Here is a 24,068-nt window from a genome sequence, read left to right as displayed (position 1 = left end):
ACTGCTTCTGGTAGTCCTTACAGATTGGTTATTGCATTGTAATTTACTATTTATATTCTGCTTCTCCCAGGAACCTTTAAGTTTCTCAAGGATAGATTTCATTCTTGTTCATTTTTATTCCCACAACCTATATACCTGTACATAGAAAGGACATCTTAAGTGTTGTTTAAATGAATGAAGTAAATAACTCAGAAACCATAACTAAGCAAAAAATAAAAAAGGCAGAAGCTAGTTGATTTGGGACATAGATGTGGAGTGGGAGAACATTCATAAATGGGCTTCAAGCAGTCTTTGTACCTTCTGAGTGGAATGTAAATACCTTTTGGGTGTGTGTCTGTGCGTGTTGTGGCAGACACTCCTCTGCTGACAGAGACCAGTTTTGTTCTGGGCTTGGGTCAAGATATCCTTGATCCTAGGGAAGGTAAACTACTACCCCATCCTCAGAGTATCATGATTGACCCAAATCAGTCAAAGGAATTCAAGTTCATCCTAGTCAGCAAATGATCAAATGGTAGATCCAGAGTATAACCCAGAATGATCAAGGGTGACTTAGTTCTGGATTATGAGGGGAAGTGGAGATAACTGACCTCTTATCATAAAAGACAGAGCCTTGTGAGGAGGAGCTCTTTTGCTCCTGTCCTTCTTCCATTGAATGTATTTGTGTGAAGGCAAAATGCTTGGAGCTCTGGAAGTCATAAGACGTCCAACATGTAGAGGATGGCAGAAAAGAAAAAGAAAGAGCCTAGGTCTTGGATGAAAATGTTGAACCACTGTACACAACTGGAAGCTCCCTACCTCCAGAATTTTTTATATGAGATTACATGTCTTTATTTTTTAAGCAACTCTTACAGGGATATTTTGTTTCTTGCCAGGAAAATAATTATTTAATAGATTTTCTTGGAAACATATCATCCATAATTAGCATTTTAAAGAGACTGTGACATATAAATTATCAAGTACCAATCCACGTAATTTTTTCAAAAGTTCCAGCTTACCTTGACAAAATAGTAACATTCTTCACTGATGCTAATCCGTACAATAGCTTTTCTTTTTCTTGAGCTAATGAAGTTTTCTGGTATTGCTGAAGAGTGTAGTTCCATGAAGTCTCATTGCCAGAGTTCTGCATTCCATACCGATATACCAGAAGCCTGAGATTTACAGGAAGACTAGAAGAAGAAACAGTATTTCAGAGATTTTAATTCCTCATTTCTCAGTTTAAAGTCTTCCAGAAATGAAAACATGGTGAACAGTCACCTTACAGTCCCAGTTAGCCACGCCTGAAATAGCTGGGAAGCGTTGTTCAAGGCATCGCTGTCTCCCATCTTGCATGCGAGCCCTAATACAGAGGCACGGAGTAATCTAAGAAAAGAAACACACACAGAGCTGGGGCCTTGACCACTTTTCAACATGTCTTAACATATACAAACGAATACTAAATGAATATTAATTTTTAAAAAGGTAAAAAATAACTTTGTGAGGTGGTCTCCAGTATCATTCCATCCCAGAGAATCTGCAATGGGCTTCACTTGATCTCGGAAGTATTTCTGAAATAAAAGCACCATGCAGAGTGAGTAATAATTTACTATTTAGCAACAGTCTCCCGTTTATTATAATCCACAGTTCCCTGTGGTAATCTTTTCCCCTACTAGCTCAGAGAACTTTGGGCCTGTCCTAGGAAAGGGATGTATTAAAGTTTTTATAACATTGTAATTTTACTTCAGTCCCGAACATAAGAACATCCTGGATCACTCACTCTCTAATGTTTTATAGAACTTTGGGTAAGCCCCTTTTAACCTCCACTTCTTAGTTAACATGTGTAATAAATAGAATAACACCTAACATACTTACCTCACTAAGGAAGATTGCTCAAGTATCGATGAAATGATAACTAATATTTGTATATTGGCTTAGGATTTAAAAACGACATTTATATTATATGATTCTCACTATTCCATTACCATAGGCAGCCAACTGCTGACATTCCTATTGTACAAAGGAAACAAAGACTCACAAATATGAAAGCATTTGTCCAAGTTCTTTCATAAAGAAAGTGGAAGAGCTAGAGATTGGAATCCAGAATTTGTTTAAAATTACAAGTGTCCTGCAAAAGTGCTGCAGAAATCACAAAGCCAAGAAAAGCATTTAGAATGACTATCTTATAATAAAATCTCAATGTGGAAATAATAGCAGTAAGAATAAGGAAAAGTTATGTCATATTTTTATGAGAATAGATTCATTTTAACATAGATAAATCCATTAAAAATAGGATCTAGTTTGTATCTATGGTTTAAAATGTTGTTTATTTTAAATAAAATATTAACTATTGTATTGCTTCTAACACTAAAATACACCTTTAAGTGGTATACTGAACCAGAAATACTGATACATTTCAAGTTGAAAAAACAAATAGCATCTCTTTGATTTGATTAGTCAAGTGATTATAATTTCCTTTGATTTCACTTGGCAGGCAAGATATGCTTTTGTGTTTCCCAGGAGCTCCTTCTCTCAGAAATCTTCCTATTCTGCTAATGGCTAAACATCTCCTTTCATAAGATATAGCATTAACATTACCTCGATCATAGGGTATAGCTCTTTATCATCTTCAAACATGCTAATAATATAGGTTACAGCTGAAATGACTCTCTGCCATGGTAAAAATTCCTCTTCCATTTTGAGATACTTGGTCAAGTTCAGAGCCTCCTTGTAATTTAGAAGTTGAGCTCTAAGAAAGAAAAAGAAAGCCCACAGTAAATTAAAAACCACAGACTAGTTTCCTTCGACTGAAAGTACTAATATGGGGATCATAGACTTCAGTGTTAATGAGAACCCTTCCATTAAACAATTAAGAAAATGCATTACTGTTAAGGCCCAATCAAAGAGGTTTGTTCACAATGATGTATTAGTGCTTTCATATGTTCAGTAATAAAGGGGAAGAGAGAACATTAAGGTGTGCATTTGAAAAATTGCTATGGCAAAATTTTAGATAAAACAAAAGCCATTTAGCTATACAGTTAATATTGACAAATAGAAACTTTTAAATTTTAGGTTCACAAGCTGATTGTAGTATACAAATGCACCTTTATAAGTGTATTGTATTGAATTTTTTTACATTTGACATGAATAGGAAATATAACAGTACTCGAGAATCGTGAATGTTTAAAACATTCCAATTAAACTTATATTTACCATAAAAACATCTCCTTTTTATACATTTCCCAATAATATTGATAAATAAAAATAGATTTTGTTTCTCAAAAAAATGTGAAGTTACCATCGACATTTCAAAGTTTAAAGAGTTTGATTTCTTCCTCCTTAGAAAAGATTTTGGAACCTTTTGAAATAATGTTCTCAGAAATCTGTTATGCCTCAAATTTCAGCCTAGGTTTTGGAAAGAATCTTAGATAGGAATCCTGTCTTTCCAAATTACATTTTGAAAGTTAAAATTAAAGAATAAACTTTAAATTATTGAGAAAGTAATACTGATGCATTGAGTGCTAGTATATTTGAGGTCATTTTTTGTGAATGGCAAATAATGTAACCATATCTTGATTTTTCCCCTGAGAGTTGATAAGATAAACTGGTATTGGAGAGCTAGATAAGAATAAACACCTTTGGTATCATATGATTTGCACTAATGTGATATGATACAGTTTGTTTTCAGTTCAGAGAGCTGATTTCTTCTATTTTCTCAGTTCCTGATCTTATTTAGAAGAATTTATATTTTGGAGCATTCAGCCTGTCTTAATAAAAGTATAAATAATATTGAGAAATGGAGTGTTTTATTGAGAATGTTTGTTGAGTAAAAAAAAAAACTGTAGAGTTTTATGTTGACGGTTGAAACTTGAGAATTTTCTAATTTTAATGATTCTCTTATTTTCCCGGGTGGATAGCACAACAGTCAGTTGTGCCACAGTCCAGTCAGTATTTTCTTAGACTACTTATGAAGAATAATTGTTGCTCTGAGGATCAAATTAACGAAAAGGCTAATGAAAGTTCAGGAAGAATGGCAGGTAATTTGGTTAGAAACCTCGTGGGCTGCACATTTATAGTAGGTGAAAAAATTAGAAGGAGTGGGTCTTGGTTACAAAGGCCAAAAGAATTGGCTAAATTAGCATAAGTAGAAGTAAGGAAGTAATCCAAAAGTTAGAGGCCCTGATGAAATACTATATATTTAACTGTTGAAAAAATCAAGATCCTATCCTAGTGCCTTGTTTTTTCAACATACTTGATAGCTATGCAGTTGTTCCACTTTGGTATCACTTGTTTAAGTTTGAGTCACATGGTCAGAACACTGGACTGAGAGTGAATTTTTTGCTGGTTATTATAGAGATAATATTTCGAGAATTAAGTTGATGCACTTTTCATTTCTCACAAATCATGTTACTCTGTGGTATTTGATACTTCTGAGGAAGAGCAGTATCATGTAGAATCACGATTCTCAAGTTTGTGCATGTATCAGTAACACCTGGAAGGTTTGTTCATCACATACCCTTGGGCCCTATCCCTAGAATTTCTGATTCAGCAGGTCTGGAGTAGGGCCTAAGAAGTTGCATTTCTCATAAGTTCCTAGGCAATGCTGATACTACTGGGACGACGAGTGAAGAATCTGTTTTTAGAACAAAGACATGTATAGTGCCCTTCCCTCCCAGACCCCCTTACAGTGCTGCGTTGGCTCATAGCTGCACTTTCCTCAGAGAATAGCCCTTGGCCAAATACATCCATCTGGCTTAAAAGGTTATGGCCTTTAATTGTCTGATTTAGGAATGCAACAGGCCAGCCTGCTTCCCTCAAGTTGGATCCACTCTGTAGTACAATTCATGGATATGGCTTCCTACTGGAATCTGGCAAAGCTAGACTCCAGCTGAGACCATATTGTCGCTCAGCCTTTTTCCCTGCCCCAGCCTGCTTCTCGCACTCCCTATCTCACGAGAGTACTCTCTCAATAAACCACCTATTCGGGAACCTCCATTTCAGACTCTGCTTTGAGGGAACTCAACTTAAGACAGCATTTTTACTCAGCTTTGAGTCTCAAACTCTGTTAAATCCATAGACCAGCAGCAGCTCTGAAAGCCAGATTTGGTTGAGAATTTTCCTTGTTCAGAAATCTTCCATTTATAGTAAGAGTCCAACCTGAGGAACTTAAATCCTAGAATTGTCCTATAATCTATAGTGTGGAGAGGATGGAGGCTATAAACTTAAAGTTCTCACAAAATGCTGTAAAGAAGAAGAAAACAAAGAGGTCCTTTGAGGGAATTCTTACTTTCCTGTCTTGGCCTGAGGTACCCAGAAGATTGGGGAATCTGGAACAAAAGGTTTGTTTTTGCTTCCTCCGGTGTGACCTGGAAAGACTGCACAGTCCTTCTCCAAGAAGTTCAAATTAAACATAGTGTCATGGCTTTCGAATGGGACATTAGAAATGGTTGAGAGAGGTGGTTATGTGGATAGAACTGACTCCGTGGTCTCTCGTTCTTCAGCAGAGCCTTCAGATGGTGTGGAGACTTTTGAAAACTTCCCATGTGTCTGGTCTCTCGATGTTAACTTACTAATTAAATTCAGATTTCTGGCTTAAAACAGTCTCTTTGCAATCAGCTGGTTCCCTTTTGGAGTCTTTCCGCATTCCCCTACTTCTCCCTTCTTTAAAAGGCAGTCCTTGATAGGGTGGGAAAAGTTGCTTATCTAGTTCTGTGTTGTGGTCTGGTCAGCTCTGTTAGCACCTGTAAAATGGTAAATCTGGTGTACCTAGAAGTCTGTAATCTCGGTGTGGCTGATGTTCACCTTGTGGTCTTTATTTGCTAACCTGGCCCTCACCTTGGAAAGCACTGGAGCCACTACACCTTGAAGCCTGACCGAAAGTCTGTTTGGATCATTAGCTTAGGGGGCCTTTGAAGCCATCCTTTCTGCCACTCCTCCCTTGCTTAGGGACTCCTGGTCCCTCCCATGTGCCTGCTAGCCTGCACTCTCTGCTTTCCCTTGTGCTGTTCCTCACCCACTCTCTTTGTCACACAGTGGGCTGCAGAGTGCCATATAAGCTACTGAAAAGGTAAAAAATCTGTAACAGGTAGACAAAAAAAGGATTTTTTCTGTCTCAGTTTTGGCAAGGCCTCCAAACCAAGCCCCTTAACCTACACTCCAAAGTAAGATGCAGGCCCATCAAATTAGGACTGACATGGTTAGGAAGAGGTTTCTGTGACCCTTAGCTGATAGCCCACTACCAGCCTGCGAAAGAGATTGGAGCGGCAAAGGGGGAGAGGGAGACATTTTAGAAGAGGGCTTTTGGAGGATTCTGTCAGTGTACTGTGAATGCTGTCCTCCCACAGGGGACAGGAGGGTGTAGGATGCTTTTCCCCTCACATGAAGCCTAGAAAAGGGGCTTTAATGGAACCACCTGAAGAGTTTTATCTGTGTACCCTGGAGCTTGGGGGCACAGTGGTCTGGTGTCTGATACCCCAAGAAATCTAAAGGATGAGAGGCTGTGGTTGCTGCTGCTCTGACATCGGAGTGAAGACAAAGGACTGCATGAGGTTGCCCATCCTTCCAGACCTTGTCGGGGAAAGGATATATGAATACTTCCTGTAGACTGGATGCGGTTCAGAGGTTTTCACGTCCTCACCTCAAAGAACTGCAGGAGAAAGACCCTTGGCCGTGGAATGTGTGTGGATGGTACATATTCCGCGAAAGCACCACACAAGGAAAAGGATCAGTGTTAAACATCTGCAAAGTTCAGAGGGGACCAGAAGTAGACAGCATGTCAGGATCTTTCTTGCCTTCATCTGCCCTCCTTCTGCTCTCCTTGCCTTAACACTGGAGGAATCAGAGGCAGCATGGTGAGAAGTAGAAGTTCCATGCAGCAAAATGGAGAGGAAATCAAGCGCTTTATACCCATTGCAGGGGGCTGGCCTGAAACTAGCCTGAGCTGGGGGCTGGGAGGAACTTGAAATGAAGTTGAACATTTGAGGGTTTTACTGGGCAGGGCATATAGTTGAAGTGAGTCTGTTGTGGGGACTCAGAAGTGACTGGGTGAATTTTTACTCCTTATCTTCAACAAATGTGCCCAGCTGGATATTCCATCCAGGGCAGTAAGAGTACTAGCTCCTCAAACCTGGGGGCAGGGGTATCAAGCATATTTTTGTTTTTAGATCCGCCCTTTTAGTCTTGCTGATGAAACAATAGTTCCATTTCTTTTTGAATACCAGAGTAGAATTGTGTACATTCTAATGCAACCACATGCACTTACCCATCTAAGTACGCATTTCTGCTTTTCTCCAAAGTTTCAGAGTGATCTGGACCTGACTCTAACCAGCACAGGTGGGGTCTGTTTCTCTTTGAGTCCCTTTTCCCTCATGCATTACAGAAGGAAATTGGGTGATAACTCAGTAGCTCAGGCGATATTTCAGGTGATAGCTAAGGTATTTTCTGGATTGGTTGCTGTGTGATTCTACATGTTTCTTGGCTTTCAAATTTGTTTCACTTTCTACCTTTCTGAAGCTCTTCAAAATTGTATGGGCTATGGCCAAGGAGCTGAGCAAATGTGAGAAAGTCGTTTAATTGTGTGAGTTATCTGCTTTGTACACAGTTCCTCAGAGAAAGCTGTTCAAGAGGCTTTCACTGCTTAAAGCAAAAGAACTGTCTGCGTTGTGTTGTGATGGAAATTAAACTATAAGGTTATTACAGCTCTGTGTAATTTCTAACAGCCAAGATTCTAAGCTTTGGAAGAGATCACTATGTTTCCACAGGAGAGAGTTTTCCTGAAAAAGAAAAATCTAAATGGTCCTATTATGTTTTAAAATGTTTATTTTTTGGCTGCACCACATAGCTTTCGGGCTCTTAGTTCCTTGGCCAGGGATTGAACCCGTGCCCTCCACAGTGAAAGCGCGGAGTCCTAACCACTGGGCCGTCAGGAAATTCCCTAAAATGTTGATCATTTTCTTTCACCACTTAATTTCCCCAGTCTACACAGTACCAGGTACAGAGTAGGTGCTCAATAAATATTTATTAAATGAGTGATTGACATACCATAGCATAATGAAAATAATTAATGTTACATATCCAGGAGATTAAACTTGGAGATTCACCAAAGAGAATCAAGTTGTCTGTTACCTACAAAGGGAATCTAGATTGCAAATTCATAAGAGCTTTTCTTTGCTGCTACTAAACAATGGTGGATGCTTTTTCATCAAGTAATACAATCTACTGAGCACTTCCTAAAGACCAGACAATGTTTGGTGTCCCTTATGTGCATTATTTCATTTGCTCCTCATGAGAGTCTTATAAGGTCATCTCCATTTTACTAACAATAAAATTGAAGCAGAGACAGGTTAAACTTTCTCAAGGTTATTCAGAACGAGGATTTTAACCTGGTTTGAGAGCTTGTTTTTTAACCCTATAAATTCCCTCCTTAAAAATGTCACAAATGTTTTCTGACTTCCAGTATACTATCTAGGGAGTCCATGTAAGTCCCATGCCTTTAGTGCTGCTATAACTATCCTTCCAGCCATGTATTCAGCTCATATTTAATGAACATCTACTAGGGGCCGGGCACAGTTAGGAGCTGGGGATAAAATGAATAGGAACATGATCTAGGTGCCTACCTTTGTGAAACTTGCAGTTTGGTGGGTGAGATGGATAATTAATAAGCATTGACAATATAATATTATTGGAAATGCAGGACCCCATAAAAGGGACACCTAACACAGACAAAGGGGCCATGAGGCTTCCTGAGGAACTAGCATCTCATTCTCAGTACCTTGCTTATGTCTAAAATGAGGCCACTACAAAGCCAGCAGAGCAAGTTGGCTGTGTCCCTAGCTCCTACAAAAGTGCCAGAAATTCAAAAAATACTTGTTGAATTACTAGTGTTAGACTACCTGAGAAAAATGTCTCAAAGGTACTGTGGTTACTATTCTTACATTACCCCAATCTATGTTGATTATTTTTTTCAAAGTGTAGGTTGTTTTTTTTCTAAGTGTAAGTTACCTTCAGGCCATGAGAAAAAAATTCAAATTTCCTAAACAGTACCTTAATTCAATCCTAGGGTGCCATGTCTCATACTTCTTACCCCAGTGACCTGAATAAGATTTGGCAACTCTAACCATAAAATCTTACAATGGGCTTGGGCTCACAGAGATGAGTTAATGAAACACACTGTTCGTCTTTTTAATAAATCAAATTATGACAGTACACTTTTGTGCATTTGCAAGTGTCACTCCTAATTAGCTCAAGGACTCTGATTAGACAAACCCTATCTAACGTCAATAGGGTAGGTGAGTTTTTGTGTATGTTGAGTTGATATCAATATTTTAGCTATAAGGCTCATATTAGTTTTAAAAAAAGTTATGAAAAAATAATGTAAATAGTGGCTTCAGATATTTTAAACTATAAATTAGTACTTTGTTGTAATTCATTTTTAAAAAGATTTATGACAAGATCCACAGTATTTTAAACGATTGAATCTCATTCCAAAACCCACCTTGCCAAGGCAAAAGCGTCATCGATAAGACTTGCACGATCAGCAGAAGAAAAGTACTGGGAAGAGAAAGAAAAAAAGGTAAGAAACATGAATCTTAAAACGAAACGTGTTGAAAAATTAATGTCATTATGATGCTGTTCTTAGAACAAAAAGAAAACAATTCACAACCTGCTATTCTTACCTTGTGGTTGAGGGAAAGATTGGTAGCTATCCATTCCCAAGTTGATACTTCATAATTTACACGATAAAACCCAATATGGTCTGGGTTTATTTTGAGAAAAGTGTTTCCACTAGGTTTAGGAGAGTTCAAAGTGATTCCTGTGGTAGTAAATAAACACTAATGAGAAACATGTTGGCACATACTATAAACACAGAGAAACTAGACCCAGAGGGTAAAAAGAAAAGAAAAGAAATATTAGCTCAAGGAGTCAAGTTTGATTTGGATCCAAAGCCCCAAAGCCTAATTCTTATTTAGTTGCCTAACTTTAACATGTCATTGTAGTGTGTGAGCTGAAAAAGAAATAAGTAATGTAAATAAGTGTCCTGTAATTTGTGACTTATTATTATTTCTTACTGGCAGAAGCTTGTCATATGGGTGAAATAATTCTGTGCTTGTCAATCCTTCAATAAGTAAAACAATGCTTAAAGACAGAGAGGTCCATGCCCTTTGGGGGTAATCCATATATTCTTAATCGTGATGGATTAACTACACAAAGAATATTCACTGGGGCAGCCTGGGGAGGGGATAAAAATGTAAATATTTAAAAGAATACTTTGTTTATTAAAATCAACATTCAAATTGATGGAAATGGTGATTGCTAAGCAGAGCAATGATTTGAGGGTCAGTAATGCTTTTAAAATGTCAAGAAGGCTTGCAATAGGACTAAAATCCAGATAACAACATTCTTGATTTTGTGGTCCATTTCATGCTCGTTCTCCCAATTTTATTTATCTTTGTAAAGTCTTCTGCTTCCTTATTTCAACTGATTACATCAATGTTTTTTCATCAGTGGATTTACCAAATTAACTTTCTGAAGTAGCATTCAGAATTTACATAGGACTCTAGGAATAGATTTTGGAAGTTCAAGATTGAGGAACAAAGACTTATGTTTTAAGTAAAAACTACTCAAAATAATAGTTATGCTCTGACATGACCAGTGTTTGTTAGCATTAGCGAACGAACATTAGAATGTTTGTTAGCATCCTGTACTTTTATACTTATATACTCTTTTGTTTGTGTGGACAGTATGCAATTTAAATAATGATGTGGGAATACTTAGTATATTTAAATAATTTCAAATAGTTTAATGTAGTGATAATGTGGGATGTGATATTGGAAAATAGGAGATGAGGCTGGAAGTAAAAGTGAGGCCTCAGTGTGAAGAGCCACAAGCTGTGTTAAGTTCATCTTCTTTTTTTTTTTTTTAATTTATTTATATTTATTTTGGCTGCATTGGGTCTTTCGTTGCTGCATATGGGCTTTCTCTAGGTCTTTTGTTGCTGCGTACGGGCTTTCTCTAGTTGTGATGAGCAGGGGCCACTCTTCTTTGCAGTGCATGGGCTTCTCATTGCGACGGCTTCTCTTGTTGCAGAGCATGGGCTCTATGCACATGGGCTTCAGTAGTTGTGGCACGTGGGCTCAGTAGTTGTGGCTCATGGGCTTAGTTGCTCCACGGCATGTGGGATCTTCCCGGAGCAGGGCTCAAACCCGTGTCCCCTGCATTGGCAGGCAGATTCTTAACCACTGAGCCACCAGGGAAGCCCAAGAAGTCCATCTTCTGAGAGATGGTAAGAATAGAGAAGATTTTTAAGCAGGGAAATAATATGCTCCAGCCTGTTTCTAGAAAGATAATTTTGATGGTGGTATGGGAAGGAGATATTGGAAGGAGATCCTAGAGTCTACTGTAATAATCTAGGGCAAGAGAGAATGAGGGCTTACACTAATGTGGAGATGATGAAAATAGGTGATGTGTTCAAGGGACACATCACTGGTAAAATCAACACTGTCCTTTTTCTGAGTTGATGAGGACAGTTACAGGAGGGAAAAATAGCTTGCATTTTTTTTTGCATGATTGGATGAATAATGGTGTTGCCCTTACAGAATAGAGAAAGATGAGTCAGTTTGGGAGGAAAGATGATTTAAATTTTGGAAGCATTCACAAGGTTTGGAGGATATCCAGGACACAGTAGTTTTCCATAATATATAAGTAAACTCTTCAATAAAGTTTCTTTAGGAACATTCAGAGTAGGTTCTTGACAAATTGTAAACATTTACCTCACTCATATAGTATTTATCTTTCTTTGTCATCCTCCCATGGACATGTTGTTGAAAGGAAGCTAATCTTTTGGCAGCCATACACTTTGAATGTTTGTATTGGGAGGACAGCCTCTTGCTTAAGCACAGAGCCATATATTATAGGAGAAAGAGCATGAACTTTCCAGTCTGAGAGACTGAGGATAAAATCATTGCTCTATGACTTACTAGCTGTGTGATCTTGGCCAAATCACTTGACCTCTCTGTGTCTCAGTTCATCATGAGGGAAGTAGGGATAAAAATCCCTCACAGGGCTGTTGTGAAGATTAAATAAGATAACATAGGTAAAGTGTTGGTCACATAGTTATGTGTCCAACAGATGGTAGCTATCCCCATTATTATGAAAGGGGATATGCCGCCAGTTCTATAAATAGCAAAGCAAATATAAATAACGTTGAGAAGTTCCTGGCAATCCATCCAAATACTGCAGTATTTTATAAAGTGTGCTTTATATATACCTAGTTAAGCCTGTCTAGAGTTACAGTGATTTTTCTCACTTTATAGATGAGGAAGCTGAGATCCAGGAAGTCAGTAGTTACCAGACTTTCCAAGTTCATGTTACTCTTGGAACAGTTGTCAACAACAAAATACTGTTGGGTTGTTTAGTTATATAATGAAGTAAATAGGACTAAAATATTGATGCCTATTCCAGGTGGTGCATAGAAGTAAGGGTGTATGTTTCATTCTGTTTCTCCAATTACTATTAAGAATTTTCTGATTGTAACAGTAGTATGTGTTCTTTAGGTTCCAAATATGTATTTGGAAAATACAAAAAGAGTATAATGAAGAATACAGAAATTACCCACCACCAGTTGACATTATGTTTTTATCTTGTGTGCATGTATGTATCTTCCATATATATGTACATATGAACACACAATACACGTACTGGAACCTTACTGTGTTTATTATTATTAATCCTTTTCATTTGAAATTATATTGTAAGCACTTTGCAATTTCATTTTCTATATATGAAGATTTAAATTTAATGGCCATATAGTACTCTATCATTCAGTTTATAAATTGTTTTGTGCTATTTCTTGCTAGTTTTACACATAAAAGTGGTGAACGAATTCTTTCTGGGTAGGGGCTCTTTCTAGAAAAATTTTTTCCTTCTATTATTTGTCTGATAATTATCTTTTCAAAATTTCATCCAGAGGCTAGTTTCAACTCAGATTTCAATAACATAGCATGCATAATAGTTCTCTAATAGACTATTTTATATAAATAATTATAACAAGCTTCAGTCAACTAGACAGCTTGTGACAGCCTGAAATTTTTAGAGAAGGAAACATTTTTCATTGTGGACATAAATACTGTGTTGCATCGATCCTTTAAGCAAGTTATTTTTCTGTGTAAAATGACAGTTTATATCTATCTTATTAAATTTGTGTATCAGTTAGTAGTAAAACAGCTGAAATACACAAGAGTAGTATTTTTTGACTAATTACACACAAATTATATTTGGAGACCTAAAAATTTCAAGTAGGATGCACTGTCAGAATTTGGGGGCACTTCCCTGGCCGTCCAGTGGTTAAGACTTCACCTTGCAATGCAGAGGGTGTGGGTTCGATCCCTGGTCAGGGAGCTAAGATCCCACATGCCTTATGGCCAAAAAACCAACACATAAAACAGAAACAATAACAAATTCAATAAAGACTTTAAAAATGTCTCACATCAAAAATATCTTTAAAAAATTCCACTAGTATTCTGACTAGTTACAGTTTAAAAAAAAAAAAAAGGAATTTGGGGTCAAGGAAGAAAAGCTCAATCTCTGAAACGAAGACTAACATGACCCATTGTACAAATGGATTGGTTCCATTTGTGACAATGTTTTCAACAAATTACTTATTCAAGGAAATATTATTGATTGTGTTAATAATAATTATAGAGTCCTGTCTAAATCTCAGCAAGTAGCCTAGAGAATCTCCCTGAAAAGAAAGATGTAGGATTAATATGTAATGTATAATAAGTAGGAATCGGGAAAAAATGCAATCTATCATGATGAAGGATTATCATAGGCAATGGTTTTGGTGATTGTGAAGAAATAATTGCAAAGGAGAGTTGGATAGTGAAGATCTGTTGATGTGTCCCTAGTCTGCCTAGGAAAGCAGGTGCCCAACTTAGTTGGTACATGTGTTCCAGATAATTTGACAGATCTGCTCTTATAGAGAACAGTGTATATGGAGAAACCTGTTGGTTGTTTGCCATACTGTTCCCTTTTCCTCCTGGGTACACAGCTAGACTATATTTATTAGCCTCCCTTGCAGTTAGGTGGTAACATATGATTGACACCGAGACATAAAGTGTGGGGAGAAATAATAGATGCATTTCTAGTTCTGGTCCCTCCATATCTTCCTCTGTATTCTGATCAGATGCAAAAGATTCAGCAGAGAATTATTTAAAAAGGATAACCAACAAGGACCTACTATAAAGCACAGGGAACTCTGCTAAATGTTATGTGGCAGCCTGGATGGGAGGGGAGTCTGGGGGAGAATGGATACATGTGTATGTATGGCTGAGTTACTTTGCTGTGCACCTGAAACTATTGCAACATTGTTAATCGGCTATAATCCAATATAAAATAAAAAGTTAAAAAAAAAAAAAAAGAGAAAAAGATCCAGCAGAGAAGTCCAAGATTGGGTCGAGGGGAGGGAGGAGGTGGAGCCATGAGAAAGAAAAAGCCAGGAATTCTAAGTCATTATCTGAGAGTGAGCTACCTAGGAGAGATGGTAGGTCAGGAACACCTCCATTGGAGTGTTGCATGAATAAGAAATTTTTATTGCATGGAGCCACCCCTGATAGCCTCTCAATGCAATAATCAGACTCCCCTAGTTAATGCAGTATATATACAAAGCAGTCACAGCTTGTGACCTCTTTAAAATAATTAATATACCCCAACTCTCTATGTACCCTTATTAAGTAAATTTTCTTCCTGGAAGAGATATCTAATTAGCTGAAGTGAATATTCTGTTTCACCTTGGCCAGTATGTTTTTATTTGTGTAAATTAACAAATTAGCATTCTTATATGTATGGTTCACGTGAATAAGATTTCTGAGACTTGGTTGACCAGGGCTGAATTAAACAAACTGAGCTTCTGAATCTGCAAAACGGAATCCGTAATGATTCAATCAAAATTCGAAGATTCCATGAGGCTCAGTTTGGAGGAATGAAGAAAGTTTCTCTCTCTCTCTCCCCTGCCCTATTTGCCATTAAATTAAAAAATATATGCCCATCATTATTTTGATATGAAATATTTAAGTATAACTACCATCAAATTTTAGTAATATCTTATTTATATGATAGTCAGAATTTGGTTATCTAAACCAGCCAGAATGCATCCTCAATCTGAAAGAGTTATGAAAACAGTCATCACAAAATCTATTCCACCTCCTATGCCCTAAACTGTCTTTTAGACCCTATGTGCTTATGAACCCCTCTTTTTATTTATTTATTTTTTTATAAATATTTTTTAAAGCAATTAAAAATTTTTTTTCCTTTTTTAAAAAAATTAATGAATTTACTTTTTGGCTGTGTTGGGTCTTCGCTGCAGTGCATGGGCTTTCTCTAGTTGCAGCGACTGGGGGCTACTCTTCATTGCAGTGCGCAGGCTTCTCATTGTGGTGGCTTCTCTTTGTTGTGGATCACAGACTCTAGGCGTGCCGGCTTCAGTAGTTGTGGGTCGTGGGCTCAGTAGTTGTGGCTTGTGGGCTCTAGAGCGCAGGCTCAGAAGTTGTGGCGCACGGGCTTAGTTGCTCTGCAGCATGTGGGATCTTCCCGGAGCAGGGATTGAACCCATGTCCCCTGCATTGGCAGGCAGATCCTTTTTTTCTTTAATACATTTATTTATTTATTTGGCTGTGTTGGGTCTTCATTCCTGTGCGAGGGCTTTCTCTAGTTGCGGCGAGCGGAGGCCACTCTTCATCGCGGTGTGCGGGCCTCTCACTGTCGCGGCTTCTCTTGTTACAGAGCACAGGATCCAGATGCGCAGGCTCAGTAGGTGTGGCTCATGGGCCCACTTGCTCCGCGGCATGTGGGATCTTCCCAGACCAGGGCTCGAACCCGTGTCCCCTGCATTGGTAGGCAGATTCTCGACCACTGCATCACCAGGGAAGCCCCGAGTTAGATTCTTAACCACTGTGCCACCGGGGAAGTCCCCAGTCCCTATTTTTAAATACTATGTTTTAGCAAGATTGGTTGTCTGATATCATGTGATAATCTACAAGTCTTCTAAATGTTAGAAAGCAGCAAATTAGAAACAAAAAGGTGGTATACTACTAAATGTAGGTGCACTGACAGTAGCCAAAATAGTAGCTGATGCTAAAGTTAGAGGCATTACTATACACAGTCAGCCTCTAGAAGCACAGCGGTCTGCAGGCAAACAAACGTTCATTAAGCAAGGACTTCCTGAACTCTTAGTAACTCTTAGGGTGCACACAGAACCTTGTTGGGAATAGGGGAGCAGGAGACAAGGAGTATGATGTGTAGTTCATATCTTCAAAGAGCTTATAATTTACTTTAAAAAGAAAAGACAGAGCATATGAATCGTAAATAACCATGCTGCTGCTTAAAATCTAAGGAATAATACTAAGAACAAGGATTGATGAAACTAATAGCATAAAATATACTCTCAACAATGAGAGGAGAGATTATTCAGGGTAGGTTAGAATAGCCAGAGAAGCATCTGAGATGGAGATCCTCTTCTTTTGTTATAAAGTACATGTTTAATTTAAAATACCGTGTGTAACACAAATGTAAATAAACGACCTTAGGGGAAGTCCCACTCTTGCCTGGGAAATTTCTAACTGATGAATCACCAAAGAAAACGAGAAGAGGAAGGTGGGGCTGGTAACCTGAGCTGATTGCCCATTCAGTACACTCAGGACATGTCATCTGTGCTCTGAGCTGAGAGCTGAAGATGTCCCCAAACAGGAAACCGGAACTTATTGCATAGCCTAAAAATGGAGCAGGCACTTTGAAGTAGGAAGGGATGTCTAGTTTGCTTCTGGCTAAGTGACCAGTCATGATTCTGAAGTTGCAGATAAAGATAGGTTTGTCATCAAAGCTCTGTGAACATTAGAGCCACTTCATTCATTCATTCATTCAATAAACAATTACTAGGTACCTGCTGGAGATATAGAACAACCACACAACAACAAAAAATAAGCTCCATTTCTCAAGGAATATTCTACAGAGAGGGGAGAGACAGATAAAGTCAATAGTTACAGCAAAAAATGTCTTAAATGTAATGACAGAGGGATAGAGCTTCCCCTAAGAGCCCTTTGCTTTCTCACTTTCATACTAGCATTTTCTGTCTGTAGCACTATTTCAGTCTATACTCAGTCAATCCTGTCATCCACTTAAACTCTACCTTTAGCCCCCCCTAACTCTGAGACTAGATGTCCCTTTCTTTAGTAACTTTCCTCAACCCTTAAATCTCCGCTGGTGCTTCTCCTGCAAGTGCCTTTGGCTGTTACCACACCAGGCCCTTATGACATGGTATTATGTTTGCCTGACTCGTCCACACCCTCCCTAGACAGTAAGTACCACAAGGTAAGGATTGTGGGTTCCCCCCCACCCAGCATTATCTCCATACCTATCCCTGTGTTTGGCCCATAAGTTAGTTCTCAGTAAATACTTGTTTGAAATAATTAATTTAATTCATTATTTAATTCATTATTCAAATATTCTGTCTAATAAGTACATAATACATACAAGAAGAATGTTTATTGTTAACTTCTGAAATCTATTTTACAAAGCACTTGAATAAGCTTTAGTTATCTGGAAAATTTACTTTTGTGGAAACCTCATTTCATGAAAATGCTAGGTACATTGTGTTAGTGTATATTATAAATTACTCATGCTTTTAAATTTGTAAACAACAAATCAAGCAGCTTCCCAGACATTCCCCCAACCCTCAGTTAACCAATGGTGACCAATGGGGAAAATATGTAGTAATATTTAAACCAGATCCACTGAAAACCTCCCAAGGGAATCCTAGCCTCATTATGCCTTTTATCGGTGCTGTTGCACATTTTTAAAACTTTTTTTCTGTCTTCTCCATTTTCCTTTGGCTTGAGTAATGTACTTGAGTAAGAAAATGGTCAGAAGACGGCCCACAAAAGATAGAGCTTGGTACTCAAACACAAAATTATTCTATATAAAATACTAAGACAAAATGGCATTGATCTGGGTATTCTAAAAGAATTCAAGAGAAATTGCTGACTACATCAGTTAAGGTTAGCCTAAATGACCAAAAGAAAGTTTTGTTGTAAAGGCAACAGAAAGGGGTCTTACCTCGACTATAGCAAAGCTGATAGAGTTTATAGTAAAAATTAAAACTCACAAAATAATTTATAGTAAAAACCAAAGCTGAAAAAACTATATCGGAGCCACATAAAACCTTGTTCACAAATGTTTATAGCAATATTATTCATAACAGCCAAAAGGCAGAAACAATTCATATGCCCATCAACTGATGAACAGATAAACAAAAGGTAGTATCAATATGATACTACCTTTGTAATATCAATATGATATTACAAAAGGTAATATCAATATGATGTGAATATAATTTGGCAATAAAAAAGAATGAAGTACTGATACATGCTATGACATGGATGAACTTGAAAACATTATGTTAGGTGAAAGAAGCTATCACAAAATGCTACATGTATCATTCCATTTATGTGAAATGTCTAAAATAGCCAAATCTATGCAGATAGAAAGTAGATTAGTGGTTGCTTAGGGCTGGGGTTATAGGAGAATAGAGGAGTTGATAGCTAAAGGATATGGTGTTTCTTTTTGAGGTGATTGAAATGCTCTAAAATTTACTGTGATGATGGTTAGAAGTATCTGTGAATGTAATAAAAACCATTGGATTGCACACTTTAAATGGGGGAATTTCCTAGTATGTGAATTATATCTCAATAAAGTTGTTTTTTAAAAAAAATCTACTGGAAATAGTGTAAAAACTTACTTGCCAGAGGAAATTAATTACTATTTTAGAATATCTTACAGGAGCAAATAGGCATATGTAAATAGAGGATAGATGATCTACTTTTATCCCTGAGAAGCCATGGGGGAAAGTCCATGCCAAATGCTATTCTGAAACCAAGTCCTCATGGGAAGGGATGAAGAAGAGTCTCATTTGTCTTAGATAAGAAGTGATTTTGAAACACAAAACAAGCACAATAGCAAAAGTATAAAAAGCAAGATTCTTCTGGGATGGTTGCAAAAACCTGTCTTATTTTTTCAGCGATCTGTAGTAGAGAACATGTGATAAGGTCTCCCATGTTTTTATGTAACTCTAAAATTTTTCAAGAAGGGAAAAGACAAATAAATGGAGATAGAATACAGAAATATATTTCTAGTTGGTTTAAGTGAGCAGAACAGTCACAGCTGAATTTAACACAGGCAAGTGCCAAGTCATTCACTTAGGGAGATGGTTAGATGGATGGATATAGATATAGGTAATGCCTTGAGCTACTGGTGACAACTTGACAGCTTAGAAAAAATGATTTGGAGTCATTAAAGATTCTAATGTTGTGCTAGTTGAAAAAATGATAGGTCTAATTTAATGGCAGCATTTTAAAAATCAGGCTTGTTACATAACATTCTAAGAAATTCAGTGGCTTATCTGATATTTAAAAAGAAGAAAGGAAAAGAGAAGGAACAAAGGAAGGAAGGAGAAAAAGCGAGGAAAGAAGGAAGGGAGCAAAGAAAGGATGAAAATTGATACATTGATCTTCCAGTGGTTGGGTATCGGACCCTTCTCCTTTGGATATGGGTATTTATTATTGTACCAGTCATGGTAAATCATTACAAAGAATTTCTTAAGGTAAAAAAAGTTCTCATTATTATAGATAAGGATTTTGGCTCACCAGTTAATTACTTAAAAGGTTTCTTTTTGCTGAAGTTTACATCATACGTTCCATCTTTATTGTTGTTTCTTTACACTTCTATTCATTTAATGTAGTACATTAATTCAAAGAAGAAATAAATCAATTGATGATATTTACCTCTTGTTTCTGACCTATTGTAGAACGTAATCCTTGATTCGTTATCTTCAGTCCATTTAACTGGAATATTCCATGTGTAACTAAAGTTTTTTAAAAAGAAAAATTTTAACTTTTATTACTAAAAAATAAAAACATTTCCAAAGTAAAAATAGACAAGCATAAAAAGCAATAGACAAGCATATTTTCCTCATAAGCAATTGTCCAGTGTATAGTATACAATTAATACAGTTAATACAGTACTCTTTTGTGGTGAAGATAGGCTATGTAATTGCTTTCAATTTATATAAATCTCTAAAATTTGGAACTTTGTATCAAAAATTAGCTAAGGATGAAGAAGATTATTTCAAGAAAAATGGCTTGAAGCTTTGGAATAAAGATATTGCATAAATATAACACATATAAAATTGAGCATTCACATACATACTTGCACAGACTTTAATATGCTATAGTTTCTGTCAAGGAACACAATACATTTTTAGAATTCAGAAGACAATATTAAAATGCTGTGAAGGAAATAATGCATTTTAGAAATTATGTTGCAATGACACCACCACCATCATCCCTTAAAGCTTATCATGCTCTTTAAATATCTCCTATTTACAATCATGTGAACCAGTGTGTTGCAAAGAAAACTCACCAGGCAAGCATGTTTCAGTGGGTTTTAGTGTTCTTTTTAGCTTCTTAGTATTTTCTTGTAGAGCAGGGGGAGGAGGTTAGCTTTGTACTTTGATACAGTATATACTTAACATTTTAGTCTTGAAATCTCATAAAAGAGGTCTTAAATGTCTTTTAGATCGTTCTCATATCGTATCTTACCAGTCAGAAAACACAGGAGATCTAGAGAAAAGATGAATCTGTGTTTGGGTTTAGGTTTCAACTCAGAGTTGGCCTTGTTTTTCTTCATCTGTGATCATTCAAGTCCCTAACAGAGAATGGGGGAATGATATTTCTCCCTTTCAAGATACAATAAAATTTATGTAATTCAGGGAGAATATATATTTGCCATCTACATGAAAGAAGTCATCCTTTGTTGTCTAACTAGTGAAATGTTTTATAAATTGAACTTTTACTAGCTCTCTTGAAAGAGTTTATTGCAGTGGAATGTTTCTGGATGTAAGTTGCATAGAACCAGTACATAAATTGTTTCTTGGATCCTATAGGAGACATTGTCAGTGCTCCACCCTTATCCCCTTGAATTTCTTTGTCATTTTTGTACACTCTGGATTCCATTATGCTTTCCCTGCCCACAGCCAGCACCTGGGTCTCTCTGTTAGAGGACTGCCCTCTGGCTGCCTGAGCAAGGAAAGCTAGAAGTTCCTGGGAGTTTACATCCTTGGATGCAGCCCTTAGCCAATGATGGATGGGCATGGAAATGTTCTTTGCCCCATCTGCAGGACCACACTGAAGCACTGTCTCTAGAACTTCCCTGCAGGGTAGTCACCCTGGACAGAACCTGTTTATTGTTGCACCTTTTCTGTTTGATGTCCCTCTTGCCAATCCCCCTACCAGCCTTTCCTAGACTTCCTAATGAGTCACTTTCACTTGAACGATCACCTCAGGGTCTGATTTTAGTGAAGCCAACCTAAGAATGATCCCTTTACCAGACTAGTACTTGTAGTCTAGTAAAGTCTGTCTGTAGTTTAGATAGACTAGTAATATTGCCAGAGCTTCTCGACAGATAGACAAAGAAGCATTTTTTTAAAGTCACATTCTACCTACAGATTGCACTCTTTCACTGCTCTGCTGATGTGGTGTTGCCATGTAGACTAACATTTCATTCCTCCTCACCTTTCCCCAATGCCAACCCGACTGAAACAACAGAGTACGGAGTATCTTGATACACTATATGCACAGTTAGGATTTCACATTTCCACTGTCCCCTCTAAGACACGGTCTCTGGGACTAGGCTGTGCCTAAGAGTAGGCATAAGATATACTGCTAAGGTCATGTAAAAAATATTACTCTGAGGTCTGTAAGAGCATCATAAGACAAAAAAGGATGCAGGGTTGAGGCTATATAATTTTATAGTTTTGGAGCCACTTACAGGATCTAATGTGAGTAAAATTATAGATTGGAGAGTACAAAATGTCAAGAAATAGAAATTACATAAATGAAATGATAGCGTTTCCTATATGTTTTCTAAAATTCAAGAGTATCAGATTTAATTTTTTAAAGGTATAATTCACTTTTAAAATATCTAGCAATATAACAGTTTCTGACAGTATAAATATGGCCAATCTAATTTTCACTAATGAAACTGACTTTGCCCCAACATGACATACCTACTACCATTCTTCCACCGGTTTACATTGACTGGACTGCCAAAGACACGTAAACTTGTCCCATAGAGAACTCTCCCTGATGGAGATGTGAAACTGGCCCATTTCTAAGAGATGGTTGAAGCCATAGTGTAAGACAGTAACTTACAAATGTGTGGTCCATTTAAATTATAAAAAGTTTCTGGTCAGTAAGAATTCCCTAATATTGGAATATTTAAGCAGTGAGAAAAGGGAAGAGGCCGTTTAGTTTATAATACAACTTAACATTGTCTACCAGATAGTAATATACCTGAACAGAGAGCAGGTGAACACTAGGGTTGGGGAAAAAACTAATTCCTTTCTGGGGGCATTACGCCCCATATAATCTAATCTGTAATTAGATTATATTATGATCTAACTTTTTAATCAAATGGAAAAATAAGGAATGATAACTTTCTATATAATGTCTTTTTCTCTCTTATTTGTTCAAGAGCCACTACAGATTTTTAAGAAATGTTCTCAAGAGGATAGCCTGTCTTTTCTACGTTTATTTTCCTATGCATATATAACTTGTAACTTTTTTTAAAAAAACAGGGAACACGTAGATTGACTTTATGATAAATGGTCACTAAAAATCATGCATCTATGAATCTAAAATTTTTTTAAAGTCTCTGAAGGTTAAAACTAAAAAAAAATTAGAGAAAAGTGTAAGTGTTAGTATGGTTCCATGTTCTAAATCTTGATGAATACAATTTAAAGATTTATTATAACTTTAAAAGTGATTTTAGACCTGTTGATATGTTTAGTTCCCTTGGTAATAAAGTTTTTTGTTTGTGTGGAGAGGAATCTATAACCCAGGAGTAGTCTTTAAAAATGTAATCCCACAGGTTTAAGAACAGTGTTGGCTATGTCTCTGGCTTAACAAATCAGTGGATATGAAAGAGAAGGGAACAACTACTGTGAAGCTTTCCCAATGGAAGTTTGTTTCGCAAGAAAGAAATATATTTTTTAAATTTTATATGTGCAAACACTATTAAATAGCAGGGTTAAATATGGCCAGTCTGATTTGCTAGAACATAAAACAGTAACTGTAAAAAACAATTTATGGTTAACAGAATGATCACAGAAATTATGTTGATTTATGTAATTGAATTATCACCTGATAACAAGTCAGATCTAAGTTTCAAATCATTCATATATTATGAAGAGGAAAGAGTGAAAAACAGAGAAGTTTTCTCCATCATAGTCTTTCCTCTCCAAAATAAAGATAAAGAAGGAAATACAGACACTCCCTGACCGATTTCATTGGGTCTAAGACCTCAAATTTTCCTTTGTTTTGGCATGAACTATTAATTTTCAGAACCTGCATTCCAGCAAGATATCCAGTTTCTCTGAATTTCATTTACTGTGGAAGAGCTGAGTGAGGTTTCCAGGGGGAGAGGCTGGTAACAGGTTTCAACAAGGTGAGCACCACTGGCTTCTCCAGTTCAGGTGCCAACCAGTTTCTTTTTTATTTATTTATTTTTTACATCTTTATTGGAGTATAATTGCTTTACAATGGTGTGTTAGTTCTGCTTTTCTTCTCCCTTTTTTTCTTGATGAGCCTGGCTAATGGTTTATCAATTTTGTTTATCTTCTCAAAGAACCAGCTTTTAGTTTTATTGATCTTTGCTGTAATCCTTCATTTCTTCTTCATTTATTTCTGATCTGCTGTAGTTCCTGTTGTTTTTGATGTCTGTCCCCAGTGGCTAAAGTTGGTTCAATGGGTTGTGTAGGCTTCCTGGTGGAGGGGACTAGTGCCTGTATTCTGGTGGATGAGGCTGGATCTTGTCTTTCTGGCCAACCAGTTTCTAGAAGTAGCTAATTTAATATTTCTGAGTGTTCTTCATTTTCGATGACAGGGATAGAAAGTTTTTGGCAATTTGAATTTTTGGAATCATCTGAGTGTGCTGTTCACGTAACAATTCCCAAAGCCCTGAATTGGAAATCAGGAAACAGGTTCTGTTAC

General features: G+C 37.1%; 1 protein-coding gene across 1 annotated transcript in view; it reads right to left on the bottom strand.

Moving 5' to 3' along the window:
- Window positions 1–24,068, bottom strand: part of ENPEP (glutamyl aminopeptidase) — a 97,462-nt gene that overhangs the window by 10,920 nt on the left and 62,474 nt on the right. Inside the window, exons 11-17 of the mRNA XM_024741950.1 lie at window positions 19,803–19,882; window positions 9,648–9,784; window positions 9,467–9,522; window positions 2,572–2,722; window positions 1,471–1,544; window positions 1,255–1,359; window positions 996–1,166 (exon numbers count right to left, since the gene is read on the bottom strand). Of these exons, the coding sequence (XP_024597718.1) occupies window positions 996–1,166; window positions 1,255–1,359; window positions 1,471–1,544; window positions 2,572–2,722; window positions 9,467–9,522; window positions 9,648–9,784; window positions 19,803–19,882 (774 nt within the window). The remainder of the gene's footprint in view (window positions 1–995; window positions 1,167–1,254; window positions 1,360–1,470; window positions 1,545–2,571; window positions 2,723–9,466; window positions 9,523–9,647; window positions 9,785–19,802; window positions 19,883–24,068) is intronic.

This window comes from Neophocaena asiaeorientalis, unplaced genomic scaffold (genome assembly GCF_003031525.2).
Source record: "Neophocaena asiaeorientalis asiaeorientalis breed wild unplaced genomic scaffold, Neophocaena_asiaeorientalis_V1.1 scaffold534, whole genome shotgun sequence".
NCBI lineage: Eukaryota > Metazoa > Chordata > Mammalia > Artiodactyla > Phocoenidae > Neophocaena > Neophocaena asiaeorientalis.
The sequence above is the reverse complement of the archived record's forward strand: the minus strand, read 5'-3'. Positions and strand labels throughout refer to the sequence as shown.